This window comes from Polypterus senegalus, chromosome 1 (assembly GCF_016835505.1).
Source record: "Polypterus senegalus isolate Bchr_013 chromosome 1, ASM1683550v1, whole genome shotgun sequence".
Classification (NCBI taxonomy): domain Eukaryota; kingdom Metazoa; phylum Chordata; class Cladistia; order Polypteriformes; family Polypteridae; genus Polypterus; species Polypterus senegalus.
The window spans coordinates 303,951,910-303,970,604 of NC_053154.1; the positions used below are offsets into that span (position 1 = coordinate 303,951,910).

Below are 18,695 nucleotides of genomic sequence, written 5' to 3' on the forward strand. Positions count from 1 at the left end.
CTATCCCTTTCTTGTCTTCTAATGCTTGCCTAGCAGTTCTACATGAGGAGCCATGTGTGCTAAATGTGGTCTTGTCTTAGCTGTACATGTGAGTGGATTTATAAAATATTTTTTGTACAGAGCATAGTGACATATTTAACATATGTACTTATTACAGAGACCTCCCTGGAAGGGTTGAAAGGCTTATGGCCAGAGTGGGACTGCATCCAAATGTCATTGTCCATGTTGAAACAAATGACATACGTAAGGGTAGTCTGTCAGTTCTACACTGAATTGAGCTGACCCAACTTTACTAGACAATCTTTTAGTCTCAATAGTAGAACTTGGATCTACAGACACTTGTGGTATAGCGGATCCACAACGCTCTCAGTAAGGGCCAGTTTTTATATAAATAACCACCGCACGTGAGGGGGCGTAGTGGTTGTAGCAAGCCGCGGGGCGATCTGTGGTGTGGGTGTTTCTCACCGAGTGCCCAGGTGAGGAACTGCCCACATCCGTGATTGTTCCCGTGGCTAATGTGCTGCGGCTGCTATGGTCCCTCGCTGTTTAAAAGAAGCGCGAGTCGGTTGGGATGGAGATCAGAAAAAGAAAAGAGGAGATGGAGGTTATTGGGAAGCAGGTTGGTGCAAGAGAGAGAGAGAGCCACGAAGAGCGTGTGGGTGAGCGAGCCAGTGAACGAGCGCTCGCGGGCAGCTGCGAGGGCCTGGGTGTTATGCCGACACCCAGGGCATAGTAGTTGTTGTCGGTCCCGCTGAGCAAGCAGGTAGTGGGAGTGACCAAAGAAGGAGACGGGTGACTCTGCATGGGGCCGCGGATGGCAGCGGGAGTCAGGACTTGGGATGTGGTGTCCTCCACGTGAGAGCCTTGGCCGTGAGAGGAATTCCCAAGTCGCGGTCTGGAGGGAGTGGAACCGAAGCCAGGGATCGGGACGACTCCAGATCGATAGTGGAGAGAAGGGCAGCTGCAGAGAGTGGCTCCCCTGTTACGAAGCCTGGACAGGGAGAAGCAGGGGAGTCACCAGTTAAAAGAAGCACCGAGCTTGTTGTTTCCTAAGGAATATTTTAACCTCGTTTTAAAAGAATTGTTTTTTTTTGTAGTATTTTTAACCTCCACGTGTTTTATTGGATTATTTATTTAATAATTGAACTTTGGAACTGCACAGCACTATTTATTTGAACACTTTATTTTTGTTGACTGATTTTAAATAAAAGCACTATGCTCTTTTTTAACCATCCCCTTGCTCAAATGTTGTCTCACAATTTAGCTCACTCGGTAACATTATCGATGGTGTTGGGTTCAAGGGCTCCCAAATACACTACTAATGGATGTTATGACTTGCTTTACTGATTTGATTCTTTCAAACTCTCCCATAAGTGAATCGATTAATTTCTACCATGAACAAACAGTGAAAGTTACTAATTATATTTGCTCACACAAAAACACTGTCCTTTCCTGTTATCTTTTTGCCATAGCCTCAGAAAAAGTGACTCAGCATTTACTATAAAATTCAATAATTGGCTTGTGAAATTTCAATTTGTTTCATCGTGGTTAAGATCAGATAATCTGCCTTTTAAAGTTGTGAACTTAGTATTAACAACAGGTGTCCTTCACTTTTTAAAAATACAAGGGTTTGATAGAAATTTTAATGTAGTGTCATCAGTTCCGTTATTTATTGTCAAGTGTGCAAAGGTCAATTGAACTCCAATGTGCACTCTTGACTGCGGTGGGCTGGTGCCCTGCCCGGGGTTTGTTTCCTGCCTTGTGCCTCGTGTTGGCTGGGATTGGCTCCAGCAGACCCCTGTGACCCTGTGTTAGAATGTAGCGGGTTGGATAATGGATGGATGGATGGATGGATGTGCACACTTGACTAACAAGCACCACACTACCACTTGGTATGAATCTTGCTCCTTGGCTATGTAATATACAACAACACAGTGGGTTATGTGGTTCTTGATTTCAATTAGGTAAAGCCATATGCACAATCAGGAATTACAATGTTTTTCATACAAATTAGACTAATTAGTTCACAGCTTACATCAGTTTCCACGTGGTGAAATGAGCTTAATGTAGAAGAAGCAAGACAAGGTGAAGACTACAATGCTAGAAAACGGCACGGCCATGGGAGACCTAGCAATTTATGAAAATGTAACAAATAGTAATTTTCCTTTGTTTGATGTTGACACAAATTAGAGATTACACCGAGGTTATAGTAGGAAACAAGGAACTTGTTGGTGTATGAGGCACCATTTAAGAAAGATAATCATATGATTATAAAAATCAGTATGCCATGAAATAATCTAATTTGAGCACACAACTGGCATCAAAATACTGTACATTGTTTGCATGTGATTCATTACGTGCTTCATCACTGCATATAAAAAATATAATTTGAGTACACATGGCATAAGAGGAAAAATTATTTCATTATGTATGTTCTGCTGGGGCTGGCGCATGTTTTGAATCTTGTACCGTCATGATGGTCTGACAGTAGTTGCATACTCGGATCAGATGATTTCAGGGCATAATGGCAGCTCTGCCACTGTATTAGACACTCCTGTGCAGAGCATCATTTGTTACAGTGCATGACAGATCATAACTGTTGATGAAATCCAACTGGGCAGACGAAAGAAGAATAGCATGCACCCGGATGACTTAGGAGGAAGACAATCCAAATCATATTATGCAATATCATCTACTGTTGAATTCTGCTCTGTACTTGTAATATCTCTATTGCACTATTGTAGTGTATTGAGGATTACTTGTGTTCTGTTCTGTGTATTGTATTGTAGTTACCCCCTTCAGTATGACACCCACTGCACGCCCAACCTACCTGGAAAGGGGTCTATCTTTGAACTGCCTTTCCCAAGGTTTCTTCCATTTTTTTTCGCTACATGGGTTTTTTTTTGGAGTTTTTCCTTGTATTCTTAGAGAGTCAAGGCTGGGGGTTCTGTCAAAAGGCAGGGCCTGTTAAAGCCCATTGCGGCACTTCTTGTGTAGTAATGTATTGTAATTGCCATTTGGTGATACACCTTGTGGAAAATGTCAACACTCCAGCCACACTAGCTGTTGCAAGCAGACAAGTGGAAAGAAATCATATGTTGATCTCAGGAAAATACTGCCAAGAATCTATGATAAAATGTACTGCTACCAGTTTACTTCTGCTATCATAAGCATAGCTCAGAAGCATGGAAGGCACTTTTTATTAAATCAGAAACTTTGTCACATTAAAGTGGACATATTCGTTATATTGTTTATAATTTATCAATAATGGTTCATTTTAGAAGAAAATTTAATGTGGCAAATTAATAAAAACCATGATTGAGAAAAAATAATTCAACTTGAAAAATACCAAACTCATCCTTCCAACTATTTTACAAACCTTCTTATCCAAGGCAAGGTTGCAAGGAAGCTGGAGCTTATCCCAGTAAGTATGAGATGCAATGCAGGAACATTCTGTGGACAGAGTGCCAGTCCATCACAAGAAGACATCACACTCACACACACAACAGGACCAGCTTAAAAACAGCACTTCATCTAACCTGCATGTCTTTGGAATACGAAAGGAAAGGGGAGAACCCAGAGGACCAAACTTATCCTTTAATGTTAGTTCAAAATTGTTCTGATTGACTCGACAGTACAGTACCATGTAATAGACTGGCGCCTCGTACAGGTGTTGTTCCTGCCTTGTGCCCAACGACTCTGCCCTGGACAAGCTGGTTGAGAAAATGGATGGGTGGCTTAATGTTGTTCAGGGGTAACTGGGCGACAGACAACTCAGGCGAAAAGACAATTCAGCGAAAGACAATTAAGCGAAAAGGCAACTCGGTGAAAGACAATTCGGCAAAAAGACAACTCGGTGACATCCTTTACCAGTTAGGTAATAAAGAGATTTTTTAATGATATTTAAATGACAATGTAGGGCGCCGGAAAATCCACAAATGCTTTATGAGAGTCCCAATACGTTGAGAGTAAACATATTCCTTAAACCGTACTCGCAGGTCACCTTTTGCATTCTAAATAACGTTATTATACAACTACAATCAATACAATTTATATAAAGGATTTGCAATTTTGGTTGCAGAAGATAGTGTAAGATAGAGTTTGTTCCATCTGCAGAACAAAGTTCATTCATCAATTATTTAAAATTTATTGTCAACATTTTAAATCACGTTGTCACTTAAACATAATTAAAAAATCTCTTTGAACCTGTTACCTAACTGGTAAAGGATGTTGCCAAGTTGTTTCTTCGCCGAATTGTCTTTTGCCAACTTGTCTTTTCTCCGGGTTGTCTTTCACCAAGTTGACTGTCGCCCAGTTGTCACCGAACTGGTTAATGCCCTCTGCTACTTAACGTGAGTATCTCCACCCCTGAAAATCTGGCAAGAGACACAGAGAGTTAGGGTCTACCCTAACAGCAATGAGTACAAGCCAGAAACAAGTCCTGAATGGGGTGCAAGGCTTTACATTTTGTTTGTAAAATAAATGCCTGGGAGACAAACACTTGAAGAATGAAAATATGACACAAGTAGAATGTCATAATGATATTGTACATATATATTTTCATAACACATAACTCTGTTAACACATTTTAACAACTACAGTTCAAAACCCACTACGCTTAAATTGTTATAGTATCCTCATTGTCATTTCATACTCTTGCTGCCCTTGTAGGCTCAACAGACTTTTCCAAAAATTAAAATGTTTTCCTTTCTAGAACAACAACAACAACAACATTTATTTCTATCATACGTTTTCATACAAATGATGTAGCTCAAAGTGCTTTACAAAATGAAAAAAGAAAAATATAAAAATAAGATTAGGTAATACTAACTAACAAAGAATTAAATAAGGTCAGATGGCCAGGAGTACAAAAAAAAAACAAAAAAAACTCCAGGGGGCAGGAGAAAAAAAAAACCCAACAAAATCTGCAGGGGTACCGAGGCCACGAGACCACCCTGCCCGCACAGGGAAGTTGCATTTCAGCCTTACAGTATGCCATCTTTTTCTGTTTCCCTCTCCAAACCTTCCAAATAAGACATTGTGAAAGATGCCCCAGACACAGACAGACACTGAGACAGACAGATGTTTATTTTAATTCTGTACAACACACAGCCACAATGAACTCACAAGGCTCAGTCCTTCTAACTTCTCTTCTCCTTTACTTCACTGCCGCCTCCACTCCTCATTTGCAATCTGCCATCCTTTTCCACCTGACTCCGGTGGCCCCCTTTAAACTGCACCCAGAAGTGCCCCAGGTGCTTCCTAATTAACATCCAGCAGCACTTCCAGGTGTGACAGAAGTGCTGTATGCCAAGGCGGTGGCCACAGACCCCCACAAGGTTGAGCTTCCCAGCTCTTTATCTGTGGCCCTGATGCTATCCAGGGGTGCTGCCCTCTTGCATCCCAGGGAAGATATTGCTCCTCTCCTGGTCCTTCCGTTCTCCAGGCGTCCCAGTGGGGCAAGGTCTCTGGTCATCTTCCACAACATTTATTGAATATTATTGTTATAGCTTGACTCTAGTTGATTCCAGTGTAAGTTGGGCATTACCAGAAATATTAACAACTGTTGATCATGCGGTCTAGGGTGTTCACAGTAATCTTCTCCAGCAACTCGATTCAACAACACCAATGACAGTTTAGATTGTGGCACTTTTCTCAGCATTACTTGTCTACTTACAGCTTGTTTCAGTGTTACTGACACACAGTTGAGTATCAGCACGGATGTTACGGCTTACCCTAAGAAAGGCGGATTGAGAGATGAAGATGACCAAGCGAGGAAACGTAAATTGAAGCTAAAGACAAAACCAGAGAACTGTCCAATTGTTTGTCGCTACTTAAACGCTAATCAAAAAATTGTAATATAGATAGATACTTTATCAATCTATCTATAATATGGAGATAAAGCAAAGAGTCAGAAACTATGGAATCCAAAGCAGAAGAACTAAACACACACACTTTTTTTATCCCTTTTTGAGGATATCCGCAAAGGTGTGCAATGACATGCATGATGTCATTGTGTCAATTTTGTTAATTCTGGTGTTTTCAGAGACGTGCTCCATAGCAGCATTGTAATGTTAGCAACTCAACATGCCGGTGCCCATAAAAAAATAAAAACGGTGCAATTACTTGTATTAATAACTCAAACCAGTTAAAGCAGAAGTGGAAACATGGTTGGAAATATTAATGTACAAGGAATCATAAAAAAAGTTCAAGAATTTAGAACGAGGAAGGTGTCCTGGTACTGTATTACAGTCCGTTTAATTAAACAACTAATTAATTTTGTTTTTATATGAATCTAATCCCTCTTCCTCGTGATTTCTCTGATGTTTCAGTATTTTCATGTATACAATGAAAACTGCCACCTTGCATAAGTGAGATAAAACTGGTCAGTTTATTAAAGTAATGTGTTTTCATCCAATTATTTAAATTTGTATTAAGTGACATTAAAAAAGTTTCACGCAGTATTTTTCCCTAGGAAAAAATATATGTATATTGATATCCCTAGTTCATGCACTTATGTTTGTAATTACTAATCAACCCTCCGGTAGCTGTGAAAATAGAACATAAGGTGATTTTTACTTTCAATCTCTATGGAAACTAAATAATTTGTTAAAATAACTGCTTTGTGTATGATAGCTAGTTGCCTTCTTTAGTTTGCTTTTATTCTTCCAGGAATGACAATATTCTATTTTGCTACTTACTGTAACTAGCCGTGTAGATGGGTAGCAGAAACAAATGTTTCTTTTGTTAGGGAGGAGAGCCCTATCTGCAAATTGATTACAGAAATAGAGCCATGGTTAGCCTTTGCTGCCTGTCCTCCTGCGCTTAACTTTAGTGAAAGTTGGAAATTGATGGTAATTCCACTTTAGTTACTCTACGAATATTAATCTTAGAGTGTCACAAAGGGAATGTGGGACTAAAAGGAGGTTGATGACCGGTTCTTTTCAAGGGAAAATGTTGGATATTTTGAAATCAGGAGCAAGACAAGTGACCACAAAACTTAAATTATTTTTAAATACATAATTCACTCTAACACAAATGGCCCTTGACATAAACTTGTTTACAGGTTTACACTTTCTCACCTTTACAACACATTGACTTCCATTTCTACAGAGTACCGTGTTAAACATGCAATCTAAATACTGTACATTGCACATATTATGTAGTTCAAAGTTAAAAAGCAGCCTATCCTAGAGCCGCATCAGCAGTAGTGCCACCCCAGAGTGTGGAACCATTGGTAGTACAGTGCAGGACACAAGCATTGGGTCACCAACTGCACTTATTGCAGTAGATTTAGAAATGACCAATTGCATCTATTTGGTTAGACCATCACTGGAGACACATATTTTAAAAACAATGTCAGGAAATGGCTTCCGAAAAGATGATTGGCAATTCATCCAAGATGCAAAGGAAAAGATCACCCTGTCCAAAGGTCACCATAGGAACCACGTTTGCTGCTTTTTAAGATGAGCTGAAGGTTTTTCCCACCACGCAGTCCTCTGGTTGTTAAAAGTTCATCCATATTCCAAATTCCTCTTAAACCCCTATGTTTACTCCACTTACACTGCAGAAACAAACTCAAAACAAAATGAAATCAAATATCACCGCCTGACTAACTACTGTATATCACTTGTAAAGTGCAACCAAGAAAATAATCAATGTATGTTACTCTTTGTATTGAATGCACTTTATATTACAGAAACTAAAGCGATAGATAGATAGATAGATAGATAGATAGATAGATAGATAGATAGATAGATAGATAGATAGATAGATAGAAAAGGTACCGTATAATATATAGATAGATAGTTAAGGCACCAAATAATACATATATTTTTTTAAATAATCTTTAATATGAATAAAGATACAGACTCCAACACATATAATAAACATATATTCAATATTTTTAGAAAATAAAATTACATTTTAAACTTTGTTAAACACTCCATAACTCACCATACTCTACATACTATCAAACAGAATGTTTAATAAATTAAATATGCACATAAGAAGAATTCTAATAGTCTTAGTTATTAGAGTTTCTCCAGGTTCTATTTACACCCTTTTCTTCTCTGGTATTAAGCTTAGGGCTTCCAAGATGGGTCCTCTAATCATTCGAGCTTTAAAAATATATCATCAGTTGGAGAGAAGCGTCTTGTCCTTTGTCCGGCCTGGCACACATACCCTCCTAATTTTCACAATCTGGTCCTGCACATTGGACATGGTCTCATAATGTTCCATATGTTCAGACTCTGAATGATATACTTGATGAATCAGGCCTTTGAACATTCAAGTCTCTAAAATCTTTCTTTTCTATCCCCTCATCTTCCTTTTTCTTTTTACTTACGACTAAGATATCTCTTTAAAGTTTGTGAGGTTCCAATCACTTTTACCCTTACTTCCCAGCCTTTGTATAATCTCTCACATACTCTGTCAACTGGTCACAAACCAGTGTCTACGTTATGTGCAGTGTTTTGTAATGCATCATATTGCCCACTATCAATTACTTCAATATGGCTCAGAGATTGCCCTTCCACTCCTTCAATTAAATAGAATTCTCTCATTGTTTTTAAGGAATCCCAATTATCCACAAACTCAGTTTAAAGTTGTCCACCTATAATATGTTACTATTGCAAATGATATGCTGCTTGGGGATTGTCATCAGACCCAAATTGTCACTTTTGCTCCCTGAACACTGCAGATACATTTATGTATAGGTTTTGCGACTGTCTGTCTGTGTCTGTACTTCTACACTTTTCCTCGCTTCATTTATCTGTTATTAATTTATGTTAGGGACGATTGCTGCTAAAATGGCTCTTGCCTTTCCTTGGAAATCTCCTGATTCTTTTTTTTTTTTTGCTCTGTCTGGAAGTCTCCCTTTCTTAATTTGATCATTTTGGAGTTACAAGGAGAGAGAATTAATGGGACATCCAGCTCTTATATAGATATATGGACAGATTTGGTACAGATGGTCTGATCAAGAATGCACCCTGGTTCTGTTTTGTCTTTGTGGACCTTCCTTCACTTGGGAAACCACAACCATGACAATGCCCTGGATAAGCACGTTGAGAAAATTGATGAATGGATGGATGTGTTAAATTGTGGCACTGTGTCAAAGAAATAATCACAAAACACAAGAACGTTTTTAGTTATCTTTTAGATCAGGGGTCCCCAGCTCCGGTCCTGGAGGGCTGCAGTGGCTTCTGATCTTGATTCTAACCCTTTTCTTAATTAGCGACCTGTTTTTCCTGCTAATTAACTACTTTTGAATTAATTGCAATTGACTTATTGTTTAAGATTTGTTCCCCTAAATTTCTTCATCGTTCCTCTAAATTGCTTCATATCTTTTCTTAAATGGCACCCAAATAGAAATGAAATTTGAAGTGAGTGAACCAACAGAAGACCAACTAAGTAAGGGCCTCAAACTCCAACCAACTTCACTCCAATTAGTTGCTTAATTAGGAGTCAATTCTTTTTGTTAATTAAACCCATTATTTAATTCCATGCTGCTCTCATTGTGCAATAGAATACATTTCTGAAATTATCGCTTTTCTAAGATTACAGTTAAAATGTTTTGGGGATCTGAGCAGATTAGCATTCCTAAGAACTTCATCTTTCTTTATTTTCAGATATTGTATGATCGACACAGTTTGCTGGTCATGTTTTGCTCATTTTGTGTCTCATGATTGTTTGACTGCTAATTAAGGAAAAAAAACAATTAAGGGGTCCGAGTCTTCAAGAGCAAGTCAAATGGAATTAATTCAAAAGAAGTTAATTAGGAGCAAAAACAGGTCACTAATTAAGAAAAGGGTTAGAATGAAGATCAGCAGCCACTGGGGCCCTCCAGGACCGGAGTTGGGGACCCCTGCTTTAGATTAACAGAAATATTGCCTTAACCTCCGAAAACTCTTCAGTCTGAACCGTGTTATGTGGCCGACCTTCTGTCTTGCAAGTTCATTCCTAACTGGCTGTCGTTCTACAAGGCCACACCAGCCTTATCCTGTAATTTGTAAGATATTGTCCTCAATTGCTAATTTTGTTTAAAGTCATTGAGTGTTTCTGTGCCTGGTTGCAAGAGAAGACAGATGCCTCACCCAAAGCTACAGTATAATCAACAAAACACCTGAGAAACCAGTCTTACAATTTTAACTGAGATATATTTGTCCTTCAAAATTGTTTTGAAAGGGTTTAAAGAAAAACTGGATAAAAATACCCTGAAAACGAGCTAATATAATGGCATTTATGTTGGAGTGTCCTAACACAAAAAGCAGAAATTACTCTAAAGTCATGGCCTTTGATCCCCCACTGGGATGTTCATTTTCAATGAAATGGCCTTTAGGGATATTATGATAAAGTTTCATTTATGTACTTGATTTGTCTATGAACATCTGCAAACTGGAAAAGAGCTGCTATAAGCCTTATGTTTTAATTTTTAAAAAGCCCTACACAAGAGTATTTTAATTTTTGAATACAATGCAGTGAGCTTTGTGTCATTCTGGTCCGATCGCTTCCCCAGCAGAGTATTAACAGGCAATAAAATCAGCAGGACAGTAAATCGGAGAGATACATAGAGCTCAGAAGGGGACATACGCTGATAGTCTCGAAAAGCACTTGAAAAGAAAAGCTCTTCACTTTCAGTCTCAGTGTTGAAACTGATAATCTATTGGGATTGTTTGCCTGATGGGCAAGGATTTCCCTTGGAGGAAGCTGCATAACAGGAATGGGCCCAGCGGTAATTTAAGAAAGAGATGCAAAACTTGATTGGCTGCAAGTCGACATATAAGAATGGAATAAAGGACACTACAGAGGGTTTAAATTCATATGTGTTATGATTTTTTGAGCTGCCTTCAACCCAGAGATATCCAAACTGAAAAGCCATGCTTATTAAGGATAGATAACAAGTTGGGAAATTAAAGTGCTTTCTAAATAAACTGGATTATGAGAAATTAATTCATGCATCTATTTCTAGTAGGATTGACTACTGCAATGCGGTGTTCACTGGATGTTCAAACTGTTCTTTATACCGCCTCCAGTTAATCCAAAATGCTGCTGCAAGAATTATTACAAGAACAAGAAAATATGAACACATAACTCCAGTTCTTAAATCCTTACACTGGCTCCTGGTTAAGTTTAGGGCAGATTTCAAAATCCTTTTAATATATAAAGCATTGAACGGTCAAGGTCTGGCTTGCTTGTCTGAACTTGTCATGACTTACAAACCAGAGTGCACAATAAGATCATAAGATGCTGGTCTGCTTATGATTCCATTGATTAATAAAATAATAGTGGGAGGTCGAGCTTTTAGTTACAGGGCCCCTAAACTGTGTAATAGTCTGCCTGCTACTATAAGAGATGCTCCTTCTGTCTCAACTTTTAAATCTCACGACTTCAGTTTAGCACACCCTGACTAGAGCTGCTGATTAACTGTACAGACTGCATCTCTCTTGTTAGCCATTAGCACTAAAACATAAGTAACATGATAGTTATAATTTGATTCTAACCCTCATCTATTCTGTTTCTCTTCTCGGTACTCAAATGTGGCACTTGGTGCCACGGCCCACCTGCCAAGTTGTTTTGACTGCCTAAGGTAAAGTCATCCCTGAAGGAGAATCACAGGAATTGTGGGGTAGAGGGATCCTTTCATCGGATTGGCTGGTCCAGCACTGTTTCACCTGTGGAATGGCCAAATGGGGGCGGCAGTTTGATGGATGAGGTCTCCAGGACTCTAAACAAATCCAAATGATATTATGTGATGTCATCTACTGTTAAATTCTGCTCCGTACTTCTAAAATTTTTATTTTTATACTGTATTGAGAACTTGTTCTGTTCTGTGTATTGTACTGTATTGTATTGGCCCCCTTCTTTTTGACACCCACTGCACACCCAACCTACCTGGAAAGGGGTCTCTCTTTGAACTGCCTTTCCCAAGGTTTCTTTCATTTTTCTCATTTTTTTTCTTTTGGAGTTTTTTCTTGTCTTCTTAGAGAGTCAAGGCTGGGGGGCTGTCAAAAGGCAGGGCCTGTTAAAACCCATTGCGTCACTTCTTGTGTGATTTTGGGCTATACAAAAATAAATTGTATTGTATTGTATAACACTGAAGGAGTAACACAAGACAAAATACACCAAAATAGTAAAGACTATTCTGGACCCATCTAAATGTTTACAGTGTTCCTAGATAGGCCTCTGTGGAGTGGTTGGTTCACTTCCACTATAAATAGCAGCACCAAAGTATTCAGATTCCCATCCATCTTCTCAAACCACAATGGCCTGTCACCTTTCTGCCACATCTAACTTCTCCTGCACTTCCTTTACCTCCCATGTCTCAGCTCCATACATCATTGCCGGTCTTACCACTGTCTTAAAAACCTTACCATTAACTTTCAGCTTAATCACACAATACTCCTCATATCTTTTGTGAATTGTTCCATCTAGTTTCCCATCTTGGGCTACCACTGATCCTAGATATTTAAACGTTTCCACTCTTTTTAATAGCACTCCTTGCAGTCTAACTTCTGAACTCAGATCTTCATTAAAACTCAGGTATTCTGTCTTCTTCCTTTTTATCTTCAGTCCACTAGCTACCAAAGCAATTCTTCATTTTTCCCACTTTCTGTCCACTTCCTCTGTTCTGGTGGAACACAACACAATGTCATCAGCAAAAAGCCTGCACCGGGGGATTGATCTTTTATCCCATGACTCAATACATCCTTAACCAGATCAGAGAGTGGTAAGAACTTAAAGAAGATCTCTGGCACTGACCTTCTCAAACTGGGATCTTGTCTGGTACCCCAAAAGCGCTTTGAACTGCTTTGAGTCCTCACTCCTTCATATATATCCTGGACAATCCTCACATAATTCTCGGGCACTCTTTTCTCCCTCAAGCACCTCCAAACCTCTTGATGTGCCACTCTATCATAAGCCTTCCCCAAATCAATAAATGCCACATGCAAACCTTTCTGTTTCTCCACGCTTTTTGTTGATTTGTCTCAATGTAAAGACTGCATCGGTTGTTCCTCTTACTGGCATAAAACCAAACCGCTCCTCCCTTATGGATATAGAATCAGCAACATATCTACTCCCTCTTCTCCTAAACTCATCCACATTTATTAACAATACTACTAATACTACATTTTTTTATTTAAAAATATTGCAAAGGTTAGACCTCTTGTAACATCCTAAGATGCAGAAAAATTAATTCACGCTTTAATTTTTTAGCCAGTTAGCTTCCTGTTATGCTCTACTTAAGAAAGACTGCTAGTTCAGAATGCATCAGCAAGAATCGTAACCAGTAAAAGAAAATGAGAGAAATCCCACAAATCATAGTATCATTACGTTGTTTATTTGTGTCATTTGGAATTAATTTTAAAATACTTGATTTTAGAGTGCCTGTCCCTTTACATTCCTAATCGAAATCTTAGACCCTTAAAATACTGGTTTGCTTGGAATAAGCTAAGCAAAAAAAGAAGTGGTAAGGAAAACTTTTTTTACACCACAATTTACCAGTAGATCACTGTCAATATGCTAGCTTAATACGGTGGAACATTTAAATAAATTCTACAGCTCCACTTTTTAAATTCCAATTTTCCATAGATGTTTGTTTTGCACCATTTCTAACAGATTATAAAATCCTCTGTATAGATTTTCAAGCATTACTAGCCTCTACCATTCTCCGTTTTCTTTTCTAGTTTTTAATGGTAGCATCTTGCACCGCCGCCATCTGATCAAAGTGCTCTGCTGCCACCTGTGACGTTGGAAAGACTGTGGGTACTCCAACTGCTGACCGCCCACTACCTCAAATCTTCTAGGAGAGCACACCCTAACAAAAATGATGTACTTCAACACATTTACAGTATGTGTAGCAGAGTATCCAGTAGGTGTCATGTGGTCTTTTGGCCATGGAACACCTACAGTTCCATTTTCTGGAGTTTTCATTGTTCTATCCTCCCAGCCCATCTGACCATAGCATCAGAGTTATTGTTATAATAATTAGAAACTTAAAAAATTAATTTAGCAATTTAATTCATAAGGACACTACCATTTCAATTGCTTATTTGTGTATCTCTATTATGTATTATTATAATATGTATAATATAATATGTATAATTAGTTTGTATTTATTTATTATTTTAGTCATATTTTGTATTTAAAATTTTTTATTTACTCTTTATAATTTCTATTTTTTTCTGGAGCATCTTGAGAACCACTTGAGCTACATGTTTTGTATGTAAATGTGTCTCAAAAATTAATGTTGTTGTAATAGATAAATAGGTTGTACTTTATTTCTCCCAGAGGGAAAATGAGCTTTTCACAGTAGCTCAAGACATAAAGAAATATTATAACAAACAACAATTACAACAATAAGAAGACAGGGGATCTTTCAGTACATCTGTTTTACAAAGACAGAGCCCATCAGGGAATATGTAAAGGGGGCAAAACTTCATGCACTTAAGTACCTTTTACTGTATATAAAACAGAATGTCTGTCTGTATATTTCCTGTACAATCCTACACACTGGACTCAGTTTTGCATAGGGACATGACAGACTAAATTGGAACCCAAAAGTCTGACCCTGGGGTTTTTTTCCTGTGTGATACGGTTTGCACACCAGTGCCACCTGCTGGCACAAAACAAGTGAGATGTCCAAACAGACTAAAGCCCGACTAGCAGATGAAATGATCAGAATTTAACATTACTTACCTAGGCAATAGCGCATGCTGCTTCTATCTACTGTAATATGATCAAGAGTGGAAGTTCAGTGCAATGCAAAGGAGGATCAAAGGGTTGTTGGTTAACTCCTGCTTTGTCAGCTTTTCTTCATTAATTAAGCACTATGAACTGTCCACTTTCAACTATGAGGACAATTGTTTAAACTGTTCTTTATATGTCTTCTAGTTAATCCAAAATACTGCTGCAAGAATTATTTCAAGAACAAGAAAATACAATCACATAACTACAGTTCTTAAATCTGTACGCTGGCTCCTAGTTAAGTTTAGGTCAGATTTAAAAGTCCTCCTTTTAACATATAAAGTCTTAAATGGCCAAGGTCCAGCTTACTTGTCTGAACTTATCATTACTTACAAAATAACAGTAGGAGGTCGAGCTTTTGGTTACAGGGCCCCCAAACTTTGGAATGGTCTGCCTGCTACTATAAGAGATGTCCCTTCGGTCTCAGCTTTCAAATCCCGGCTGAAGACTCACTACTTCAGTTTAGCACACCCTGACTAGAGCCGCCGATTAACTGTACAGAATACATCTCTGTTGTTACCCATTAGCACTAAAACATAAGTAATATGATAGTTAGAATTTGTTACTAACCCTCACCTATTATGTTTCTCTTTTCGGTACTCAAATGTGGCACTTCGTGCCACTGCCCACCTGCCAAGTTATTTTTCCTGCCTAAGGTAAAGTCATCTCTGAAGGAGGATCGCAGGAATCGTTGGGTAGAGGGTTCCTTTCATTGGATTGGTAGGCCCAGCACTGATTCAACTGTGGAAAGGCCAATATGGGGAGGCAGCTTGATTGTCCGAGGTCTCCAGGACTCGTATTATGTGGTATCATTTACTGTTGAATTCTACTCTGCTCTGTACTTATAATACTTATATCGCACTATTATACTGTATTGAGGATTACTTGTGTTCTGTTATGTGTATTGTATTGTATTTACCCTCTTTTTTGACATCCACTGCACATCCAACCTGCCTTTCCCAAGGTTTCTTCCATTTTTTTCTCTACAAGGTTTGTTCTTGGAGTTTTTTTTTTGTCTTCTTAGAGTCAAGGCTGGGGGGCTGTCAAAAGGCAGGACCTGTTAAAGCCCATTGCAACACTTATGTTATTTTGGGCTATACAAAAATAAATTTTAGTGTATTGTATCGTATTGTAGCTAAGAAAACTTTAACCCTGGGGGCCCCAGTGATTTTTTTTTCTCTGTGTTACAGTTTGCACACTAGTGCCACCTGGTGACTCAAAGCAAGTGAAACATCTTAACAGACTGAAGCCAGACTAGCAGACATAACCCATACTGCTTCTATCTACTGTAATATAAAAAGGAGTTTCATGTTCTTTGGGTGTTGGGGATGGGCTGATCGAGAGTGAAAGTGCAACGCAATACAAACAAAAGTCAAAGAGTTGTTGGTTAACTCCTGGTTTGTCCGCTTTTAAACAGTCCACCTTAAACTAAAAGGATGACTCAGACAGTATTCATGGTTACAAATCAGCAAGGAGTTACAGCGATTCTGGAATCCAATCAGTTCCAAAAAGGACAAATTCTCGACTCATAACAGCAGAGACATTAATCGAGAGGCAGTGTGATGACAGATGGGACAACTAGTAATAACAACTAAGTATACCATTTAAAAAACCTTTGTTTTCTCTCCTTAATCCATTCTATAAAATATTCCTGGACAACGCTGGGTACTTCGACTAGTGGCCAAGAAAGGAGTCTGTGCTCTGTGTCCAACACTAGTAGTCAGTGGCATTACCATACATTTCTGAAATGCAAGTATACATCTCAGCAAGGTAGCCATATGCCATGAACTGTGGTCAAGACCTTTGTGTGTGCATATCTGGTTGTTTGGCCTGTTGATAGTTGCTTAAGGATGAACAGTTCTGTTTGTTGTGTAGGGATGTGATTGTTGCAAATATTTGATTGGTTGACCCCTGCAAGGGAGAAGAAATGTCTATACTGACAGATTCAGCTAACTGCCAAGTTAGCTTCATATTTGTCATCATGCTGCCTTTTCATTCCACCTCCTCCATCAACACAAATTTAGCTACACCTTAATGATATGATTTCACTGCTAAACTTAATTCAGCAGCCTTACCTGAGGAACTAAGGCTTCCATGCGGCTTGCTGCCATTTGAACAATCTTCACTCCATCTTCATTTCCCGAAATAGAGGTTGCAAGATTAGCCACCTGAAAACAAATATATTAGAAATGAATGTCCTTGTTCCCTTAAACATATGTAAAAATGGTAACATATGCCAAAAAGTGTATTTTGAACAAAAAGAACTGAAACTAAAAACTATTATATTATTGGTGATATTAAGGCAAGAGTTTCAGGAAACTGCGACCAAATGGCTGCACAGTCCCTCTCTGTGTGGATTTTTCTTGTTCTCCTTGTGTTCACATGTGCTTTCTCTGAGCATTTCACTTTCTAAATGATCCTTGTGTGGCTGAGTGTGGTGATGTCCATGAATGTGCCCTGTAATCACCTGGCATGTACTGTGTATTATGTATAATAATTATTGTAAAAGTTATTTGTTACATACAAGGTGGCTTTACCTATTACATCATTATGAGCTGATGAGAAGAAGGTGAAGATCACATATGCTAAAGTATTATTATATTATATTAGTCTAGCTATGGTACCTGTCAAAGACAGGTAATATCATTTAAAAATATTTGCTGTCTCCTGCCTTACATGTACTTTCAGCTCCTTTCCTATGTATTCACGTGTGTCTGAACCTCTGTGCACTGGTGCTCCCTTTCTCAAGTGCTTTCCAGTACCGTAAAGCCTCCTTCTCAGATACTGTCATTATTTTCAAGGTGCCCTTCTCACCTCCTATACAATTTAATACTTGCCATCTTTGAAGGCGAGTCTCTCAGAGTGCCTCATACACCTTTACTCTCTTCCTTTTACATCTCCCACTCACACTTCCTCTTTTAGTACATCACCAAAGCCAACCTGACCAATCACACCAAAGCAAAATGATCAATCAGATTGCTGACTGGACACATACATGCACGTTAGTTTTATATCATATTATTTTATTTTCGTTTTCCAACCTGCTATATCCTAACACAGGGTCACGGGGGTCTGCTGGAGCCAATCTCAGCCAAGACAGGGCGCAAGGCAAAAAGGAAAGGAAAAAACCCCGCAGGGCACACACACACACAAACAACAAGCACACACTAGGGAAAACGCCAATGCACCTAACCTGCATGTCTTCGGACTGTGGGAGGAAACTGGAGCACCCAGAGAAAACCCACACAGACACGGGGAGAAAATGCAAACTCCACGCAGAGGGGACCCAGGAAGTGAACCCAGGTCTTCTTACTGCACCCCTATATTATATTATATTATATTATATTATATTATATTATATTATATTATATTATATTATATTATATTATACTAGCCGTCACCTGCAGCTTTGTTCACATAATAGGCTAGTGAAACAGGACATTGAGGAGGGCCCTGCCCGGCTCCCCACTTCAGATGTCACACTTCCCCCTCCGCAACCTCTGTCTTGGATTAGCACTAATATATTGCTCCTGCACGCGAACTATGAATCTTAGCGTTATGAAAGAAGTCACAAAATCAACTGGAATGTTCAAGCAAATTATAGAAAAAAAACGTGATCTAAATCTGTTAAGTAGATCTCTCGTTCGCTAGCTAAGTGGAGGTAAGGAACATCCTGAGGCTGGCACATGAGTGAGGAGAACTCCACCCCCCTCCCCTCAGCCTACTGGATGTCTCTCAGATTTGTGTAAATAAATTGGTACCGCAAGATAACTATGATACATAGTGCAATGAGCGACGTTGCAAAATCAACCGAAATGTTCAAGTAAATTATAGAAAAACCCAACCTAAATCCATTAAGTAGTTCTCTCATGAAAAGCAGACAGACATAAAGGCAGACAGACAGATGCTGGAATTTATATATATTATATTATATTATATTATATTATATT

General features: G+C 38.7%; 1 protein-coding gene across 2 annotated transcripts in view; it reads right to left on the minus strand.

The window, feature by feature from the left end:
- The window catches only part of LOC120514561 (catenin alpha-3-like), a 2,459,329-nt gene that overhangs the window by 636,485 nt on the left and 1,804,149 nt on the right, over positions 1–18,695 (minus strand). For both annotated transcript variants that reach the window (XM_039735001.1, XM_039735009.1), the window contains exon 10: positions 16,821–16,913. In XM_039735001.1, the coding sequence (XP_039590935.1) occupies positions 16,821–16,913 (93 nt within the window). The remainder of the gene's footprint in view (positions 1–16,820; positions 16,914–18,695) is intronic.